We start from the raw sequence: 18,901 nt of genomic DNA on the forward strand, positions 1-18,901 counted from the left end.
AGGAAGGCACTGGGGGCACTAAGGACATAGGAAGGAAGGCAGGAGGGAATAGAAAGGGACAATTGTTGGGCCTGAGTGCAGAAAGAAATGAAAGATAGGATGCAAAGACAGAAGGAAATGCAACCAGAGACTCATGAAATCACCAGACAGCAAAGGTAGGAAAAATGATTTTATTTTCAATTTAGTGATAAAAATGTCAGTTTTGAGAATTTATATCTGCTGTCTATATTTTGCACTATATTTGTCTATTTTTCTATAGTTACTGAGGTGACATCTTTGAAAAAACCCCAAATATAAATGATAATTAACATTTTCTCTGCGTATAGGGTGCTTTGTGGTTTTTTAAATTTTATGGTTACCATTATGAAATAAGATATTGTGTGTACATGAAAAATGAATGGAAGAAATTGGGGGCGGGGCTAGGGGATGGGGCACGGCTAGGGCGGGATTGGGGGCGGGACTGAATATTAATAGATGTCCCGTTTTGATGAAAAAAATAAATGGTCACTTTACCTATGACCCTTTCTAGCCTAGTGTCGGCTGGCTGGATAAAAAAACAATAAATCATGCTTTAGTAATGCGACAATGAAGTGGATTCCAATAAAGATCACACTATTTTCTATGACCCCCCCCAAAAAAAAAAAGAACCCAAACAACAAACATACAAAATACACACACAAATGTCAGAACATGGCATTTATAAAATAAAAATGAATACCCCTAGGGGCCCGATTAAAAAAAAAAAACAACAAACATTTTATTTTCACAGAGCACCAGACATTAAAAAAAAGTTCAGCCCATTTTGCAAACAAAGTGGAGCCTGGGGACTTACAGTGCCCCTCATAAAGATGGCCTCCAGCGAAGGGGTCCTTGTTTGAAGGGCTGACTCGTCAAATGCCTGTAGAGAGGTTACAGCTGCTTTAAAACCAACTGGCAGGCATAGAGCACATGCGAGAGGCTGGCCTCGGCTGCCGGGTTGTAGGGGTGTGGCCTCACTTGCTACAGTTTACCTCATTGAGTGAAAACGGTGTCCTAGGCCGGGAAGAGGGCAGAGAGCAGGGCTCGGGACGGGTGCTGGCTGCTCACTACATCTTGCGGGGATCGAGGATCGGGATCGGATCTGCAGCCCCTGCTTGCATTCTGTGACAGCAGCAGGATGTTCGGATATTCTCAGTTCTTAACAGATGCACTGTTTCCTAGCTGGGTCAGGTCGTTCCCGTTGCTGCTGGGCTTTAGCAGTGCCTATCTTTTCTATTACTGGACCTGTGTTCCGAAGGTCAGTGGCTGGCTGTTTCTGGTTTAGCATGCTTATCGTTGCTTTGTTTTTCTATCGCTGTATGTGAATCTCTTGCTGTCGGAAGATTATGTCGGTCTTTTCAGGGCAGTGATTAGTTTCACTCCGATCACAAATCTGAAAACTTGGGTGGAGCTGTCAGAGCAGACCTAAAGGCACAGAGCTGTCAAGGCTGAAAACTCACCGTCAGTTGCCATCTCCAATACTCACTGTATAATCCTTAAAGCTTTTAATTCATGCTTCCTCAGCATTGTATGACTAGGTCTCTGTTCATATAGTTTGATTTTCATGTAATCTATTTACAGTTTGCAGTATTATAAATATTATTAGAATGATTTATGTTTTTTATTTAAGATAGTCTTGATTCTGTATGACAATGTAGTAGAATAGTTCAGCCCATATTGCTGGGCTGTCCAGGACTTGAAAATCATAAGTGTGTAAAATAAGTATATAAGCATTGATATTGAGACCTATGGAAGGTCCATCAAGCCCATTATCCATAGAAACATAGAAACATGACAGCAGATAAAGGCCAAATGGCCCATCCGTGTGCCCATCTGCAGCAACCACTATCTCCTCCTCTCCCTAAGAGATCCCATGTACCTGTCCCATGCTTTCTTGAATTTAGACTCAGTACTTGTCTCCACCACTTCTACAATTTCTGTAAAGTACTGTATTTTTCATGCTATAAAACGCACCTGACCATAAGACGCACCCTAGATTTAGAGGAGGAAAATAAACCATTCTGAACCAAATTGTATACTAATATATACCCGGCACCTTTAAATTCTGTCCCAGCCCCCCTCCCCATCAATCATCACTTTTACATACCCCCCTCCCCCGACATCTTTAAATTCCATCTCAACCCCTGGCACCTTTAAATTCCATCCAGCCCCCCCCCCTTCCCAGCGGTACCTTTAAATTGCGGTGGTCACTGGACAGCTGCCTACTGATTATGTCGGGGCCAGTGGCACACAAACGCGCTAATGCCTGGGCCCGTAACACTTTGAATAGTAGCTCATGGCCTGTAGGGGGCGATATCTACAGTACGTTAATGGAATGGACAGTGCAGGACATGATGGTGCAGTATTTTGTGGAGTTTTTCTACAAAAGCGCCTGCTTTTCGTATGGTTCTGGGTAACTTTAGTTAGATACAAGTATATGTATTAGTTAAGGCTATGCCCAATAGAAGTGTACGAAAAGTTGGTGAATAAAAATCTGAATAGGGATGTAGCCAAGGCCAGAAAAACACACTACAGATTAATATTAAGGAAAAGCATAATAATATTCTCCTTATGTACTTTGCTATTAAGCCAGACCACAGAGGAAATTAGGTAATGCGTAATATACATAGAAATATTAATGACTCAATTTTGTTCTCTGTCATTTTGTAAGTATCTTCTGCCTGGCTTTACTCCATTTTGTGTTCGGCCTATGTCCCTTCTGGTTCTTTGTTCAGCTTCCCACCTTAAGCCTCGTGGTTCTAATTGATACCAGATGTGCTTAGGCTGGTTAGGAAGAGCATATTAGATTGCGTATCCCAAAATGGAGTATAACATGTATTAATGTAATGTAATGTAATTTATTTCTTATATACCGCTAAACTCCGTTAGGATTCTAAGCGGTTTACAGAAAATAGACAATAAAAATAAGATAAATAAATAAAGAATAGGTACTTTGAAATTCCCTTACTGTCCCGAAGGCTCACAATCTTGTTGTTGGACGTGTGAAAGGGGCCCCGAATGAATGAATAATATATGAATGATGTGTGAAGGTATACTAAACATGAGAGTGGGTTTTGAAAAACGGATTTTATATATTTAAACCTAAAGAAACTTAAAGGGAGCCTGAATCAGAAACGCTGTGTCAGTCTCCAGCATAGGAAGGGAGGGCACTTGTAGCCCACACTTAGGAAAGTGTGTCAGTGAAACTGCCAGTTGTTCAGAGCAGGGGGGAAATACCCCTCCTCCTCCTTTTCTGTGCTGACAGGGAAAGACAAGAACTTCTCAGCACTTTTTAACAAATACAGGTTTTCTTGAAATACCTTTTTGAGAAGGACAAAAAAGAATATTGGATATGTAATAATGGGTTTATGTATATTCAGAAATGAATGTAAACAAAAATATGACTTTAAAAACTTTGTTTTGAGTGTGAAAAACATGTAAAGGAATTTCCTTTGTCCAAATCTAAGGACAGCCTCTGTTAGTGGATTGGCTGACAGCCAATGATGTCAAACTGAACTGAAGATATATATTGGGGAGCAACGAATTATCGAGTTGAGATCTTTGTCAGAAAGCCAGCGTTTGGCGTCTGTAAAGATTTCCCAGATGATGCAATAACCTTTTCAGGTCCATTATGACAATTAATAAATGAAATAACTATTTTAATAAAATTTGTGTCGTGTCATTTCTCATGTACTTTTTACACACCTAGAGCGAAAGCTAGCTGCTTACGGCTGCTTAGTACACGTGTGCCGCCATGCTCAACTTCCTAATTATGGTGATTGCTGGTGCTTTGCTGGATGGCTGCCTGCTGATTACCAGTATGTCAGGGCCAGCGGTAGGCATTCAGAAAGTGGTTCACGCCCACACAGCAGCGCACTTGTGTGCCGCTGGCCCCTACATACCGGCAATCAGCAGGCAACCATCCAGCAAAGCACCAGCGACTATCACAATTAGGAAGTGTTGTGGGCCCAGTCATTAACGTGCTTATGCGCTGCTGGCCCTGACATAATCAGCAGGCAGCCGTCCAGCGACCACCATAATTTAAAGGTACCTCCTGGGGTGTGTGTATATTGGTTTCATAAGATGCACCCTTATTTCCACCCACGTTTTTAGGGAAAAAAAGTGCGTCTTATGGAGCGAAAAATACGGTATTTCTTTAGATTACTCCTGAAACTATCATCTCTTAACTTCATCCCATACCCTCTCACTCTGGAGTTTCTTTTCAACTGAAAGAGATTTGCCTCGTGTATTTATGCCACATAGGTATTTAGACATTTCTGTCATATCTCCCCTCTCCTTTTCCTCCAAAGTATATATATTGAGATCTTTAAGTCTGTCCGCATAAGCCTTATGACATAGACCAGTGGTCTCAAACACGCGGCCCGGGGGCCACATGCGGCCCGCCAGGTACTATTTTGAGGCCCTCAGTATGTTTATCATAATCACAAAAGTAAAATAAAAGTTTCTTGATCATATGTCTTTAGCTATAAATGACAATATTATTATTAAGACTTAGCCAAAAGGAAAGATTTATAAACTATAAAGAGTTTTACCTCATGCAAAATTGTCATTTCTTTAATAAGACATTAACTATTTTTTTCTGCGGCCCTCCAAGTACCAACAAATCCAAAATGTGGCCCTGCAAAGGGTTTGAGTTTGAGACCACTGACATAGACTAACCACCATTTTAGTTGCTTTCCTCTGGACTGACTATCCTATTCAGCGAACTGATGTGGTTTTCTAAACTAGTGGTGGAAAAAATAAAGGCAAAATATATAAAATATGTGAAATATAAAATATGTGAAATATAAAAAAAAACCTCAAGAAGAGGTGTATAGAAAGGACTACCAGGTGAAACTAAAAGAATCCAAGAAAGAGATACGACTGGCAAAAGCATAAGAGAAAATGGCTAAAAATGGAAAAAAGGGAGACAAATATTTTTTCAGATATGTTAGTAAAAGGAGGAAGATGAAAAATGGAATTGCGAGACTAAAAAGATGCTATGAACTGGTATGTGGAGAGTGATAAGGAAAAAGCAAACGTGCTAAACAAATACTTCTGTTCTGTGTTCAAGGAAGAAAATCCTGGAGAAGGCCCGAGATTGTCTGGCAAAGTTACACACGAAAATGGCGTAGATACCACCTTGTTCAAGGAAGAAAGTTTTTATGAACAACTTGAAAAATTGAAAGTGGACAAAGTAATGGGACCGGATGGGATTCATCCCAGGATATTGAGGGAGTTCAGAGAGGTTCTGGTGGGTCCTATTAAAGATTTGTTCAACAAGTCTCTGGAGAAGGAGGTGGTTTGGGGGGATTGTATGTGGTGCCAATTCACAAAAGTGGTCACAGAGATGAAGCGGGAAATTACAGACTTTGCTTATTGGAAAAATAATGGAAGCATTGCTGAAAGAAAGGATAGTGAACTTCATAGAATCTAATGGGTTGCAGGATCCAAGGCAATATAGTTTTACTAAAGGTAAATTGTACCAAACAAATTTGATTTAATTTTTTGATTAGGCGACCAGAGAATTGGACCAAGGACATATGCTAGATGTAATTTACTTAGATTTCAGCAATGCCTTTGACACAGTTCCTCATAGGAGGCCATTGAACAAACTTGATGGGCTGAAGTTAGGACCCAAAGTGGTGAACTGGATTAGAAACTGGTTGATAGACAACAGAGGGTGGTGGTTAATGGAATTCGCGTGGAGGAAGGAAAGATGAGTAGTGGAGTCCCTCAAGGATCGGTGTTCAATATGTTTGTGAGCAACATTGCTGAAGGGCTAGAAGGGAAAGCTTGCCTCTTTGCGGATGATACCAAGATTTGTAACAGAGTAGACACTAAGGAGGGAGTGGAAAACATGGAAAAGAATCTGCAAAAGAGGAATGGTCTAATATCTTGCAATTAAAATTCAATGCAAAGAAGTGCGGAGTAATGCATTTGGAATACAGAGTAATGCATTAGAAATTGGAAGGAGCTATATGTGCTGGAAGATGAGAGGCTGATATGCACGTATGGGGAGAGGGACCTTGGGGTGATAGTGTCCGAAGATCTAAAGGCAAAGAAACAGTGTGATAAAGCGGTGTCTTGCCAAAAGGATGCTAGGCTGTATAGAAAGAGGCGTAATCAGTAGAAGAAAGAAGGTGTTGATGCCCCTGTACAATCATTGGTGAGACCCATTTGGAGTATTGTGTTCAGTTTTGGAGACTATCTGGCAAAGGACATAAGAAGACTTAAAGCCATCCAGAGAAAGGCAAATGGTAGGAGGTTTGCACCAAAAGATGTAGGAAGAGAGACTGGAAATCCTGAATATGTATACCCTAGAGCAGGGGTGTCAAACTCAATCACATAAGGGGCCAAAATCTAAAACATAGGCTAAGTCGCAGGCTAAATTTTTTTTAAGATACTTAGGGGTCCTTTTATTAAGATACGCTAATCGATTTAGCGCGTGCTAAATGTGCACCTTAGTTTTAGGGTTACAACCTCTCTAATCCCATGCCAGCCCTATGAGGTAAACAAAATAAATAAAAAATACTTTTCTTCTCTCTTTTAGGTCCTAGTTCACGCTTGCTGTCTAACACCAGCTCTGGCAGGATATACATTTCAAATCTGACATATTGTAATCACAAAACAGAAAATAAAATTATTTTTCTACCTTATGTCTGGTCATTATTCAAATCATGTTGGTCCCAGGCTCTGGTTGTCTTGTGATAACTGGCTTGCCCATTTGTTGTTTTCTTCTTTCTCTGTGCTAACCATCCACCTTCCATCTCTGTCCTCCCCTTCCATTTCCCTTCCCTCCTCCGGAGGTCTGGCATCGTTCATTTTTTTTTTTTTTTAATCTCCATCTCCACAGCTGCAGCGATGGACCCCACGATTCCCAGATCCACCATCTCTCCTTTTCTCAACTACCCTTTCATCCGGCATCTCTCCCTCTTTCCCCACCACCCCAGGGTCCACCATCTCTCCCTTTGCCGGTTTACATTAATTTATTCAGGTGCTCAAGCAGTTTTTCCCTGTCTGTCCCAGTGGGCATTTTTTTTATTAACAATTATTAAAAACAAAGGAAAAAAAATTAATGTCCAATCATTTGATTATCCGGACTACCCTCTGCTGAGGTTAGTCCAGATAATTGGCATTCCACTGTATTTGGGTTTTTACCAGGTACTTGTGACTCGGTTGGCGTCCGTGAAGACGGGATACTGGGCTGGCTGGATCATTGGTCCTGCCCAGTAAGGCTATTCTTATGTTTTTATGGAATATTACCTACTGACTCAGGAAGTCTGTTCAGAAGATGATTCTGGGTACAACCAATGCTTCCTCCAAGGGGTGGATGTGTTTGTGGAAATATATTTTTAATAAGACATCACAGTTTTTTGCAAAGGTGATACTTTTGCATGTCTAGGCTTGCATGCAGTTAATAACACAGCACACCTTAACGTCCATTTTGAGGGTTCATTTATAAAAGTACATAGCAAAGCAAGATGTGTCATAAAGTAAAAGTGTAGAAAGCACAACAAGCTTAACTGTATTATAAAATGTCACATCTCTAGCTCATTTGCATAACAGGGCACCAAAGATGGCTCTGTATAACATACTGTATCTGTATATGCAAATGATACAGGCATTTGGGACCTTAATTCTGAACAAAGCAAGACTGGGACCAAGATGAAACAGGGTGACTTTTGTAGCAAAAAAGATGTTCTTTCAATTGACATAACAAAAGAAAAATGAAAAACTACACAATAGAGATATTTGCACCCCCCAAAATGGTGAAAATTGACATTATAAGGTAACTTCGCATCTATATTTCACTAAATCTTTGCTTCCAGTTGCTGCAAAGCCTCCTAATGCACAGTAGCCGTACATCCAATTATGGACTGAATCAAAGTATAGGTCAGGAGCAATGAAGAGTCAAAAAATAGACGTGATAACGCCTACAAGATAGCAAGTGCAGCTTAAAGTGGGCTAGGTTGAACCAACTTCATTGGTTGCCCATGCAGCACAGACGGAGTTCACTGAGATTCTTTCAACTATACATCAGATTTTGTATCATGTCTCCCCAGCTGTATTGCAAGGATTTTTTGAAATTTATCAGCCTAGAAGGTGTTTGAGATCAGAAAACAGTATGAAACTGAGTTTAGAGGGTAAGATGTCAATCTCTCACGTTAGGATTGGTACAGCGATGCTGTCTGTGGCAGGTGCTAAACTTTGGAATACGTTGCTTGGAATTTTGCGATATAGCGATGGGAGGATGAATTTAAAGAAAATGCTGAAAACTCAATTGTTTGTTAGCGCTTTCCTGAGTTAAGTTTTTTTTTGTTTTCCTTTTTTACGAATACTGTTCTGCAATTGTGTTTTATGATTGTAAGCTTTGTAAACCGTATAGTTGATACACCGTCAATAGCGCGCAGGACATTTGCGCGCTGACAATTTTGCTCCGTCAAATGCACGCACCAGCAAGTGCGCACGTGAAGGGAGGGGAATTGTTGACGGATTTGTACATCTAGTGGGGGGGGTTTGCGGCAAAGATCGCGTCAGCATTGGCCCTCAACAAGAGCGCGAGTATATGGGGGGTTCCCCCCCCATAACCCCTAAGAGCGCAAACGGGAAGGGTGAACAGGAAGGGCGAAGTGCTCGTGCACGAGTTGTAAGTTTAACTCCTCAGTGCAAATGGGAAGGAATAGGATGGTGTGCATTGGTCCTGCAAGCAAATGTCCAGGCAGAATTGTCAGCATGCCAATGTCCTGCACGCATTTGATGAGTCACCATATAGTTAACATACAGTATATAAATTTTTAAATAAATAAAATAAATAAATGTTTATTGAATGGTGAGACTCACTGCACTGGATTATAATAGATTATGCAGCTTTTTGAAGGTCTGGAATCCATATATACAATGGTGTACCCATCTAGGCTAAGATCATAGAGCGTAGAATATAGTATGTGCTCTGCTTATAATTATCCGTTATTTCTGATTATAGCATGGTTGGGGAAGCGGATGGGGAGGGGGTAAAGTGGGGCAGTTACATTGAATATGTATGAATACTGTACCAAAGAGGTGGAGGGGCATAATCGAAAGGGACGTCTAAGTCCGTTTCCGTCCATCTCGCAAGTCGTCCACAGTTAAAAAGAGCCTAAGGCACATTTTCGAAAGATACGTCCAACTTTTTTTGACTTTCAAAAATCGTCTAATTATACGTCCAGCCGATCTGATCGTCCAAGCCGCTAAATCGTCCATCTTTATACCACATTTCAGTCCAACTTTCCGTCCAAGTCCAAAATGCCTAGAACAAGCCCTGTTGGACATGGGAGGGGTCTGCAAAGTGATGGACTTAACACCCAGACATGCCACCTAAATAGTGGGGTACCTTACAGGGCACTGCTGTGAACTTCACAAAAAGAGTGCCATGGCTTCTCCTCACTACAGCTCCCTTATAGGTGATGGTGAGCCCCCCAAACCACCTCCAGAATCCCCTAGACCCACTTATCTACCACCCCAATAGCCCTTATGGCTGCAGAAGCCACTTATATGCCAGTAAAAAAAGGGTTTTGGGGGTGTATAGGGGAGTGCACATGTTTAAGTATCAATGCAGTGATTACAGGGGCTTATGGGCATGGGTCCTCCTCTCTATGGGTCCCTAACCCACCCCAAGATGACTTAAGCTGCCTCTGGGCTGGACAACTAGGCTTTCCTATGCCAGGCGGCCAGGTGATGATGGTCTGGAGGCTGAATTTTAAAGGTGGGATTATTATTTTTATGGGGGTGAGCGGGTCAGTGATCACTGGGATAGGGTGTGGGTGTCTATGTTATGTATTTGCATTGCTTATCTGGTGAGTTTAGGTGGGTTTTTGTGACTTAGACCATGTTTTAGATGGTCTAAGTCACAACGTCCAAGTTCCGTCTAGGCTCTGTTGTTAAACTTTCAGTTATACATGCTGTACGACTAAGTCTAAGCCAGCCCACGTCCCGCCCAACACCCACCCTCGACACGCCTCCCGAAACGCCCCATTTAGCTTTGGACGTTGAGCGGCACTATGAAGGCCTAGATCGTTTTTAAATACGTCCAAAACCCGTTTTTTTTATCGGCACTTGGACATTTTTGAGAAATGTTCGTCCAAGTGCCGACTTAGGCCGGTTTTTGGACGTTTTTCTCTTTCGATTGTGAGCCCCATAGTGTACAGATGTTTTGTTAGTTTGCTGGATGTTATAAAATGTTTATTGGTGTGTTGGCTATTTTTAGACTAAAAATTTTAATTAAAATAAAAAAGAGGGGATTCTGTATGCCTCGCCTACTGGTGATTGACATGCTGTAGGCGCCTGTTGTGCATCATTATGGGTGCTTGTTACCAGGTAAGCAATGTATAAATGTTTCATAAATTTACCCCCCACCCACCCTTTTTTTTTTTTAATGCCTCTACCGCGAGCTGGAATGCTAAATTCTCCGATGCTGCTCTGACGCTCTTAGAATTCCTTCGAGTGTCGGTGCAGCATCCAAGCATTTAGCACCAGAAGCCATGGGAGAAACCTCTACTGTGACTTAGTAAAAGAGGGCCTTAATGAAAGAATAAATAAATACCAGATTTTCATTAACTTGTTCATTTTATTTAATATACTTACAACCTCTAAGCGGAGCGTGTGAACAATCGTTCGTACGTTTTACCTGGCCGCTCACAAAAATACTGACCCAACCCGACTTTCAAACAAAATTTAAACTATAAAAAATTAAAACTAAATTAAATTAATTAGCATATGTGTGATGGGTTTTTCTGCTGTATGCATAAATGCATTTCTATTACTGGGATCACAAAGTGTTGGTTTTTTAGAACTTGTTGCTCACATGTAAAAAATTTGCATGCACTCAGCCACTCCTTAGAGCAGTGTCAAACAGACTTTTCAGCGCCGCAGCACATTAAACCCGGTGCCGCAGCCGGAAAATATCCGGAAGTGCGCAGATGTCACACGAATGTGTGCTATCATCACATCGATGTCCGTAACCCTGAACCTGTCACTTTGTCAGTGGGGGATCTTAGAGGAGGGCAGGTGCAGAGAGAGGAGGAGAGTTGTCACTACCGGCTGACTGCCTATAGGTCTAAGCCTCTCCTCCTTGCCGGCGTCTCGTGGCACACCTGGAATCTGCCGCGGCTCACTGCCTTAGAGGGAGCATTGCTTACAACTAACCTATCATTATACCTAAGCCCCACATTATTGCCATCATATTAGGCCTTAGGCACACAATGGAAGAAACCCATTGACATAGAGAACATGTGATGCGCTATATCTAATACAGAATTCAATTGCAAGAAAAATCTGACTGGCTTGCTGGCTCATTGACAGTGTTGCACACTCGGATGAGAAGGGAGTGCTTCTCAATTCCTGATTTGGACCCCTTTCCCCACTCCCACATACACACTTCTCAGGTTGGACAGGACTGCAAAGGCAACATTTATAGCCCCTCTTGCTGATGGGGTGTGTGTGTGGGGGGGGGCAGTTGTGATCACGAACACTGTGCAATAGTGATACTTAGTTGCAAGATTTAAGGTTCGTGATTGCATGATTCAGGAAAGTACCTTGGTACATTCAGGAAAGTTCTCTTGCTGAAACTTGTTCAATGACTGAACTAAAGTAAATTTGGAAGGGATATAAAACAGTAGAAAATGGTAGAAAAAAAACATACCCCTGTAGATTGTTTAGAGGGAGTCCATAGCAGTCTTTATCCATGGCAGCACTGTATCCCTTAACTTCATTCATAGTTCCACATGAAACAACCAACCCATCTCCCTAGCCTGAACATTAGATACGATGGAACTTTTAACTCTACATCGGCATATCAAGCAGCAAAACTCTGGAAAGCATTACCAACTAATATTAACTAGCAATCTAATTTTAAATGTTTCAAAAAAGATCTAAAGACCTATCTATTTCATGAATTTGTTACTAATAATTCCTAAATATTGTAACACAAGTTTTTAATTTGTATCACTATAATTACTTATGTAAACCGCTGTGAACTTCATGGAGGTATTGGTGGTATACAAATAAATATTATATTGTATTGTAGAGCTTTATACCTGCCTTCCTGCATGGCCACGTTCCCTCCTACAGAGTCATCTGTTCTCTCTAGTAGATTGTCTGATGAGCAGTTTTATCAAAAATCTCTCGAATCTATATTTCCTAGAGGCCTCAACTGGTGGCAGGGCAAACTTTCCACTCATTCTTGGAGAAGTATTGCCCCATCGTAAGAGAGAAGTTCTATCCTACGCCCTGGTGTTTTGGGGGACGGCTCCAGACTGTCTTCAGGGTGATTCTGAAATCTAAGCCTCCGGTTTCATACAGAAAGTAAGTACCACAAGCCTAAATCCTAGGAAAGATCTGGAAGAATGGGATAGTGAGAGGCTGAGGAAGGGCATTGCATGTCAAGTGGCAGGTCTTACTTTCCACTGGAGTGATTTATGTTTTTATGTTTATTAAAAAAAAAATTCTAGACTGTCTAACTAAGAACATATTACATTACATTAGTGACTTCTATTCCGCTCGTACCTTGCAGTTCTAGGCGGATTACAAAGAAGCTAACTGGACATTTCCAGGAACATTACAGTTTAGGAATTAGGATTACAGAGAAGCTAAATATACATTTCCAGAAGATTTGCAAGTTAGGTAGTGGTATACATGGTTGATACTTTGGAGAGAAAAAATTACAAGAAGGTGAGACTGTTTGGGAGGGTTAACAAGGGAGAAGAAGGGCAAGGGAAAGAGTTAGGAAGTCTGGATACATTTTTTGAATAGCAGAGTTTTGATTCCTTTTCGAAATGATTTGAAGTCGCTCGTTGTCAGTAAGTTGGAGATAGAGTGGTCAAGTTTCGCTGCTTTCGTCTAGTAGGTTGTCAAACATCTTCTTGTACCGAGTACCTTTGAATGGGGGGTAAGTAAATGGGGTCTGAGTTCTTCTTTGCCTAGTAGTAAGATTCTGATTTAGGCGGTTGGTTAGGTAAGTGGGGGCAGTGCCATTTATAGCTTTGAATAATAAACAGTATAGTTTGAACATAGATCATAGCAATTTACAACCAGGTTAATATTATATAACATTGGAAAAAAGAAAGGAATGCCAAAGTCTAGATAGAAATAAAGATACAAAACAAACAATCCACCCCCTCATAATCAACTCCCAAATACAATCTCTTTTCATTTATTTGGATTATTAGAAACCATCTTTAAAAAAATAAGTTTTAAGCATCACCAGAGCAAAAATGATCATACTCTGCATACAGCACTTCAAAGACTTGGGCTATTGCTTCAGTGTTGACTCTTAACTGGACGCTGCAGAATGAAGACTTCCGGGGCATGCTGATGGCAGCAGGCTCACTGAGAGTGGCTGGGGAGGTGGGAGCGCCATCTCTTCTGACCTTCGACTGCCATATTTTTTTGGGTGGGGGGACCATGGCTCCTGTGGCCACCCGTGTTCTGACGCCCATGCTATGCAAGCTGTGGCCCACAAGCGGGAAAAGTGGTGACACCTACAAAGCCACAAGGAAGACTTTGTTGGGTACTGTGAGTGAACAGGTTATGACTGTGACTTGAAATCAAATCCTGATGTCATCAGCTCCTTCTTCACTCAGACTTCTATGTTTTCTCTTCCTCCCTCTCCTCCACTGTGTTGTGACAGGATAGTCCCTATAGTGTAGGAGAGCTCAAAAAAGAAAGTAATCCACTTGAGGTGGACTTCCCTACTCTGGGAGCCCCTTTTAAAATTGTCCTTAATTTAAAATTATACTACTATCCCTATGTATTATAATATCAGGTTATTTTTCTAAAAATAACTATGATTTATTAGCTTTATAAATGCCTTTTCCATTATATGCTTACTTTACATATATATATATATATATATATATATATATATATATATATATATATATATATATATATATATATATATATACATACATACAGTGGTGGTACCTTGGTTTACGAGCATAATCCGTTCCAGGATCATGCTCGTAATCCAAAATGCTCGTTTTTTCAAAGCAAAGTTCCCCATAGGCTTTAATGCAAACTCAGAAGATTCGTTCCACAACCGAAGTTTGCAGTGGTGGCCCAGGGGTGAGTACCTGCCTGCGGGTACTGCACAGCGATTCCAAAGTGGTGCCTTCCTTGCCTCGGGGTCCCCATGCGGCTGCCCTCCTGCTTCGGCGATGCCTCTGCCGTCCGTCAGCGCTCTCCCGGCTCCCATCTAAACCGGCCGCCATCCTGAATGAGCATGCGCGACTTCACCTCTCTCCTCACCTAAGTCAGCCGCTCCCCCGACAACATGCTCAAGGCCCAGCAGACGAGGAGGCCGATCTTCAAGAGTGCCAAGATGAGGGTAAGAAGCGGCGGGGGGTGCCCAATTGTGTCGGGGGGATGTCGGATCGTGTCGAGGGGGGTGCCCAATTGTGTCGGGGGGGATGTCGGATCGTGGCGGGGGGGTGCCGGTTCGAGGCAGGGGGGGTGCCGGATCGCAGGGGGGGTGCCTGATCGCAGGGGGGGGCCTTCGAGGGGATTAATGCCGGTTCTCGGGAGGGGGGGGGGAACGCATCAAAGCGAGTTTCCATTATTTCCTATGGGGAAACTCGCTTTGATAAACGAGCATTTTGGATTACGAGCATGCTCCTGGAACGGATTATACTCGTAATCCAAGGTACTACTGTACAGTGGTACCTCGGCTTACGAGTGCACCGGTTTGCGAGTGTTTTGCAAGACAAGCAAAACACTCAGCAAACTTTTGTCTCGTAAACCGAGCACTGCCCCGATAAACGAGCACTCAGCAATGGTGGCCCAGGGGTGAATACCTGCCTGCGGGTGCTGCACAGCGATTCCAAAGTGGTGCCTTCCTTGCCTCGGGGTCCCCATGCGGCTGCCCTCCTGCTTCGGCGATGCCTCTGCCGTCCGTCAGCGCTCTCCCGGCTCCCATCTAAACCGGCCGCCATCCTGAATGAGCATGCGCGACTTCACCTCTCTCCTCACCTAAGTCAGCCGCTCCCCCGACAACATGCTCACTAGAGAATGACACGGTGGCGGTTTACCCGCGGCCACCGCATTTTAGCCGCGGGTCACCGCCGAAAACGGGGAAGAAAACTAGCAGTCGCTGCGGCGACGGGGATAAGGCCATTCACCGCCCGCGGGGCGGTGAATGGGTCTTGTCCCCGCAGTGAGGCATGAAGGATCGCGCGGTCCCCGCAGCTCACACCCGCCTGCCCAATCGATTCTAGTGTTTAGCCAGCTCTCTCCCTTCTCCTCACCTTAGTTTGTAGATTTTCTTTTTCGGCGACCCGCACGCTATCAGAGAGCCACGCACCCGCCGCTGCTCAGTTTCGATCTTCTGCTCTGACGCAACCGGAAACAGGAAGTTGCAGAAGATTGAACACTGAGCAGCCGCGCGTGTGCGGCTCTTTGGGAAAGCGTGCAGGTCGCTGAAAAAGAAAGCCTGCTAAATAAGGTGAGGAGAAGGGAGAGAGCTGGCTAAACACTAGGATCGATTGGGCAGGCGGGTGGGGGCTGCGAGGACCGTGCGATCGCTAGTGTTCCCGGCTCAGACTGTAAGGAGGGAGTGAATGGGAAAAGGATTCTGGGCCAAGGTGATGAAAACGGAAAGAAAAACCCACAGCAGGAAAGAAAGGGAAGGACAGGCAGGTGAGCCAGATGCTAGAAGCAGGGGGGGGGGAAGAAAGAGGGAAAAAAGCTAGATGGGGTTGAAAAGAAGAGACACACTGGTATGGAAGAGGAAGATAGGGGAAATCTGGACACAGGAAGGTAACAGAAAGAGGGGAAATTATGTGCATGGGGCATAGGGACAGAGACATAAAGGGGACATGCCATGTGGATGGAATATGGACACAGGGGGGGGCAATGGCAGATACATAGGGGAGATATTAGAAAAGTATATAAAATCGTACCCGTTTGAGGCTTTTATGTATGCAGCAGTGACGGTGACGGGGCGGTGAATGGGATGGCAGTGGCGGTGACGGGGCGGTGAAGAGGATGGTGAGACGGGGACGGGGTGGTGACGGGGATGGTGAGACGGGGACGGGGCGGTGACGGGGATGGTGAGACGGGGACGGGGCGGTGACGGGGACCAATTTTTTCACCGTGTCATTCTCTAATGCTCACCACGTACAAGGACGTCCTGCGTGCTTGTACATGGTGAGCGTGTTGTCGGGGCAGCGGCTGACTTAGGAGAGGAGAGAGAAGTCGCACGCATGCTCTTTCAGGGCAGATGCTCAGATGCTCAAGGCCCAGCAGACGAGGAAGCCGATCTTCAAGAGTGCCCAGATGAGGGTAAGAAGCGGCGGGGGGTGCCCAATTGTGTCGAGGGGGGGGGTTCGGATCGTGTCGGGGGGGGGTGCCCAATCGTGTCGGGGGGGGGGGGTCGGATTGTGGCGGGGGGTGCCGGTTCGAGGCAGGGGGGGTGCCGGTTCGAGGCAGGGGGGGTGCTCGTAAATCGAGCCATGCTCGGTTTCCGAGGCACCGATTTTGCAAATGTTTTGCTCGTCTTGCAAAACACTCGCAAACCGGTGCACTCGTAAACCGAGGTACCACTGTATATATATATATATATATATATATATATATATATATATACATATACAGATAGATCTAATACATCTGTCTCTAGATATACATCATAAGTGATGGCAACTATTTTTTTCTCTCAAAAATGTACAATGCTGGAAATCTAATATATACTTTTGAAAGCGTGTGACATTTACTTCATAATGTTGCCACTAGATAAGAGATGAGTTTAGCGGTCTCTGGTGGGGGAGAAACTAAAAACATGGCATTTGAAATCATCGTAGTATTATGGCATACAGTGTACAGCATGAACAACAAAGTAGAACTAGAAACTATTTAACTGTTTAACATTCTCCCGGGTTGTCGTGTGTGTCATCCAGTTCATGAGGTACGTACTGTGAATGCACAGCATTATAAGTCATTTCTGCAGTATCACCTGCGCCATGCAGCACAGGAGAAACGTCCAGAACTGTTGCACCGTAGCACAATCCTACACGAAAACGCTACAGCTCACACAGCAAACAATTGTTTACAGAGTTGGGGATGGGAGACTAGTTAAACATACTCACTCTCAAGCTGATTGTATGCTGAAACAAATAACATTTATGGTGACGGGACAAAATCGCGTGAGACAACGGCGCGCTGACAACTGAGCACAAGGTTGATGGCGCGCCGAAGAAAAGCACTATTTTAAAGGGCTCCGACGGGGGGTGTGGGGGGGAACCCCCCTATTTTACTTAACAAACATTGCGCTGGGGGGGTTTTGGGGGGTTGTAACCTCCCACATTATACTTAAAACTGAACTTTTTCCCTAAAAAACAGGCAAAAAGTTTGGTTTCAAGTATAATGAGGGGGGTTACAACCCCCCAAACCCCCCCAGCGCAATGTTTGTTAAGTAAAATAGGGGGGTTCCCCACCAACACCCCCCATCGGAACCATTTAAAATAGTGCTTTTCTTCGGCGCGCCGTCAACCTTGCGCTCAGTTGTCTGTACTCAGTTGTCTGCGCGCCATTGTCTCGCGCGATTTTATCTATGAACCAACATTTATTACTTGCTTGTTAAGAAAATGATGATTTCAAAAGTTGTGTTTTTTCCTTCTCATCTGGTGGCAACATTAAGAAGTACATATCGCACACTTTCAAATGTATATGTATTAGCTTTCCAGTATTGGCGCATTTTGAGAGAAAACATTTTTTGCCATGACTTATGAATTGCAGTCAAAAAGTAGTTTTTTGGTTTTTTTTCCAAATCTTTATTCATTTTAATACATACATCAAGTGTACATTAAATACAAACTATCATAATATAAAATTTATCTCGAGATACAATTGGCCAAAGTATGTTCGGGTAAATAAAGTTCTATTGTTGGCATCATAGTTGCACCTTATAAGGTGCACAGCCCAGTGTGCCTAGGTAATTTCTTTGTATATTGTACTGAGATTTCTCTTTTTCAATTCAAGAGCTGCAGTTTGTTTTTGGTTTTTATTTTTTCAGCGAGTTGATTAAGACTGCAGATGGGGGACAGATTTCACTGGACTGGGCTGACAATGTACAAAGCACAAGGTATCCTGACCCAGCCTCTCGCCCCACAGTGCTGTTACTGCCGGGACTGACTGGGAACAGCCGTCAGACATACATCCTGCACATGGTACGACAGGCATCCCAGGAGGGTTACAGGTGAGAGAGCTAGATCTGCAGATGAAGTGATTCCAGCAAACCTGCTTTCTACACACCTCTCATCTGGCTGGCAGACATCCTTCTTGCAGTGCCCTATCTGGTGAAAGGAATCTGGTGGCAAAATCTTATAAGAATTTGGTTATTGTATGGATTTTGTAAAGGCTGTGGATTCCAGATGTGTGCGGAAACTAATTATTCTGTTAGGTGCCAATAATCAATTATTGGAGATAACAGGCACTAATTATGAGTTACGCATGCATCTGCCCTATGCTATATTGAAGTCTACAAAATCCTGAGTAGAGTAGAATCGGTACAAGTGGATCAATTTTTCACTCTGTCAAAAATTACAAAGACTAGGGGACACTTGATGAAGTTAACAGGGAAATACTTTTAATAGGAGGAAATATTTTTTCACTCAGAGAATAATTAAGCTCTGGAATGCATTGTGGTAAGAGTAGATGACATAGCTGGTTTTAAGAAGGGTTTGGACAAGTTCCTGGAGGAAAAGTCCATACTCTGCTATTGAGATAGACATGGGGAAGGCTGCTGCTTGCCATGGATCGGTGGCATGGAATGTTGCTGCGCCTTGGGTTTTGGCCAGGTACTAGGGACCTGGATTGGCCACCGTGAGAACGGGCAACTGTGCTTTGATGG

General features: G+C 43.4%; 1 protein-coding gene across 1 annotated transcript in view; it reads left to right on the forward strand.

The window, feature by feature from the left end:
* The first annotated feature begins 988 nt into the window (after nucleotides 1-988).
* The window catches only part of ABHD1 (abhydrolase domain containing 1), a 66,704-nt gene continuing 48,791 nt past the window's right edge, over nucleotides 989-18,901 (forward strand). Inside the window, exons 1-3 of the mRNA XM_033935934.1 lie at nucleotides 989-1,276; nucleotides 12,200-12,360; nucleotides 18,065-18,247. Of these exons, the coding sequence (XP_033791825.1) occupies nucleotides 1,157-1,276; nucleotides 12,200-12,360; nucleotides 18,065-18,247 (464 nt within the window). The 5' untranslated portion in view covers nucleotides 989-1,156. The remainder of the gene's footprint in view (nucleotides 1,277-12,199; nucleotides 12,361-18,064; nucleotides 18,248-18,901) is intronic.

This window comes from Geotrypetes seraphini, chromosome 3 (genome assembly GCF_902459505.1).
Source record: "Geotrypetes seraphini chromosome 3, aGeoSer1.1, whole genome shotgun sequence".
Classification (NCBI taxonomy): domain Eukaryota; kingdom Metazoa; phylum Chordata; class Amphibia; order Gymnophiona; family Dermophiidae; genus Geotrypetes; species Geotrypetes seraphini.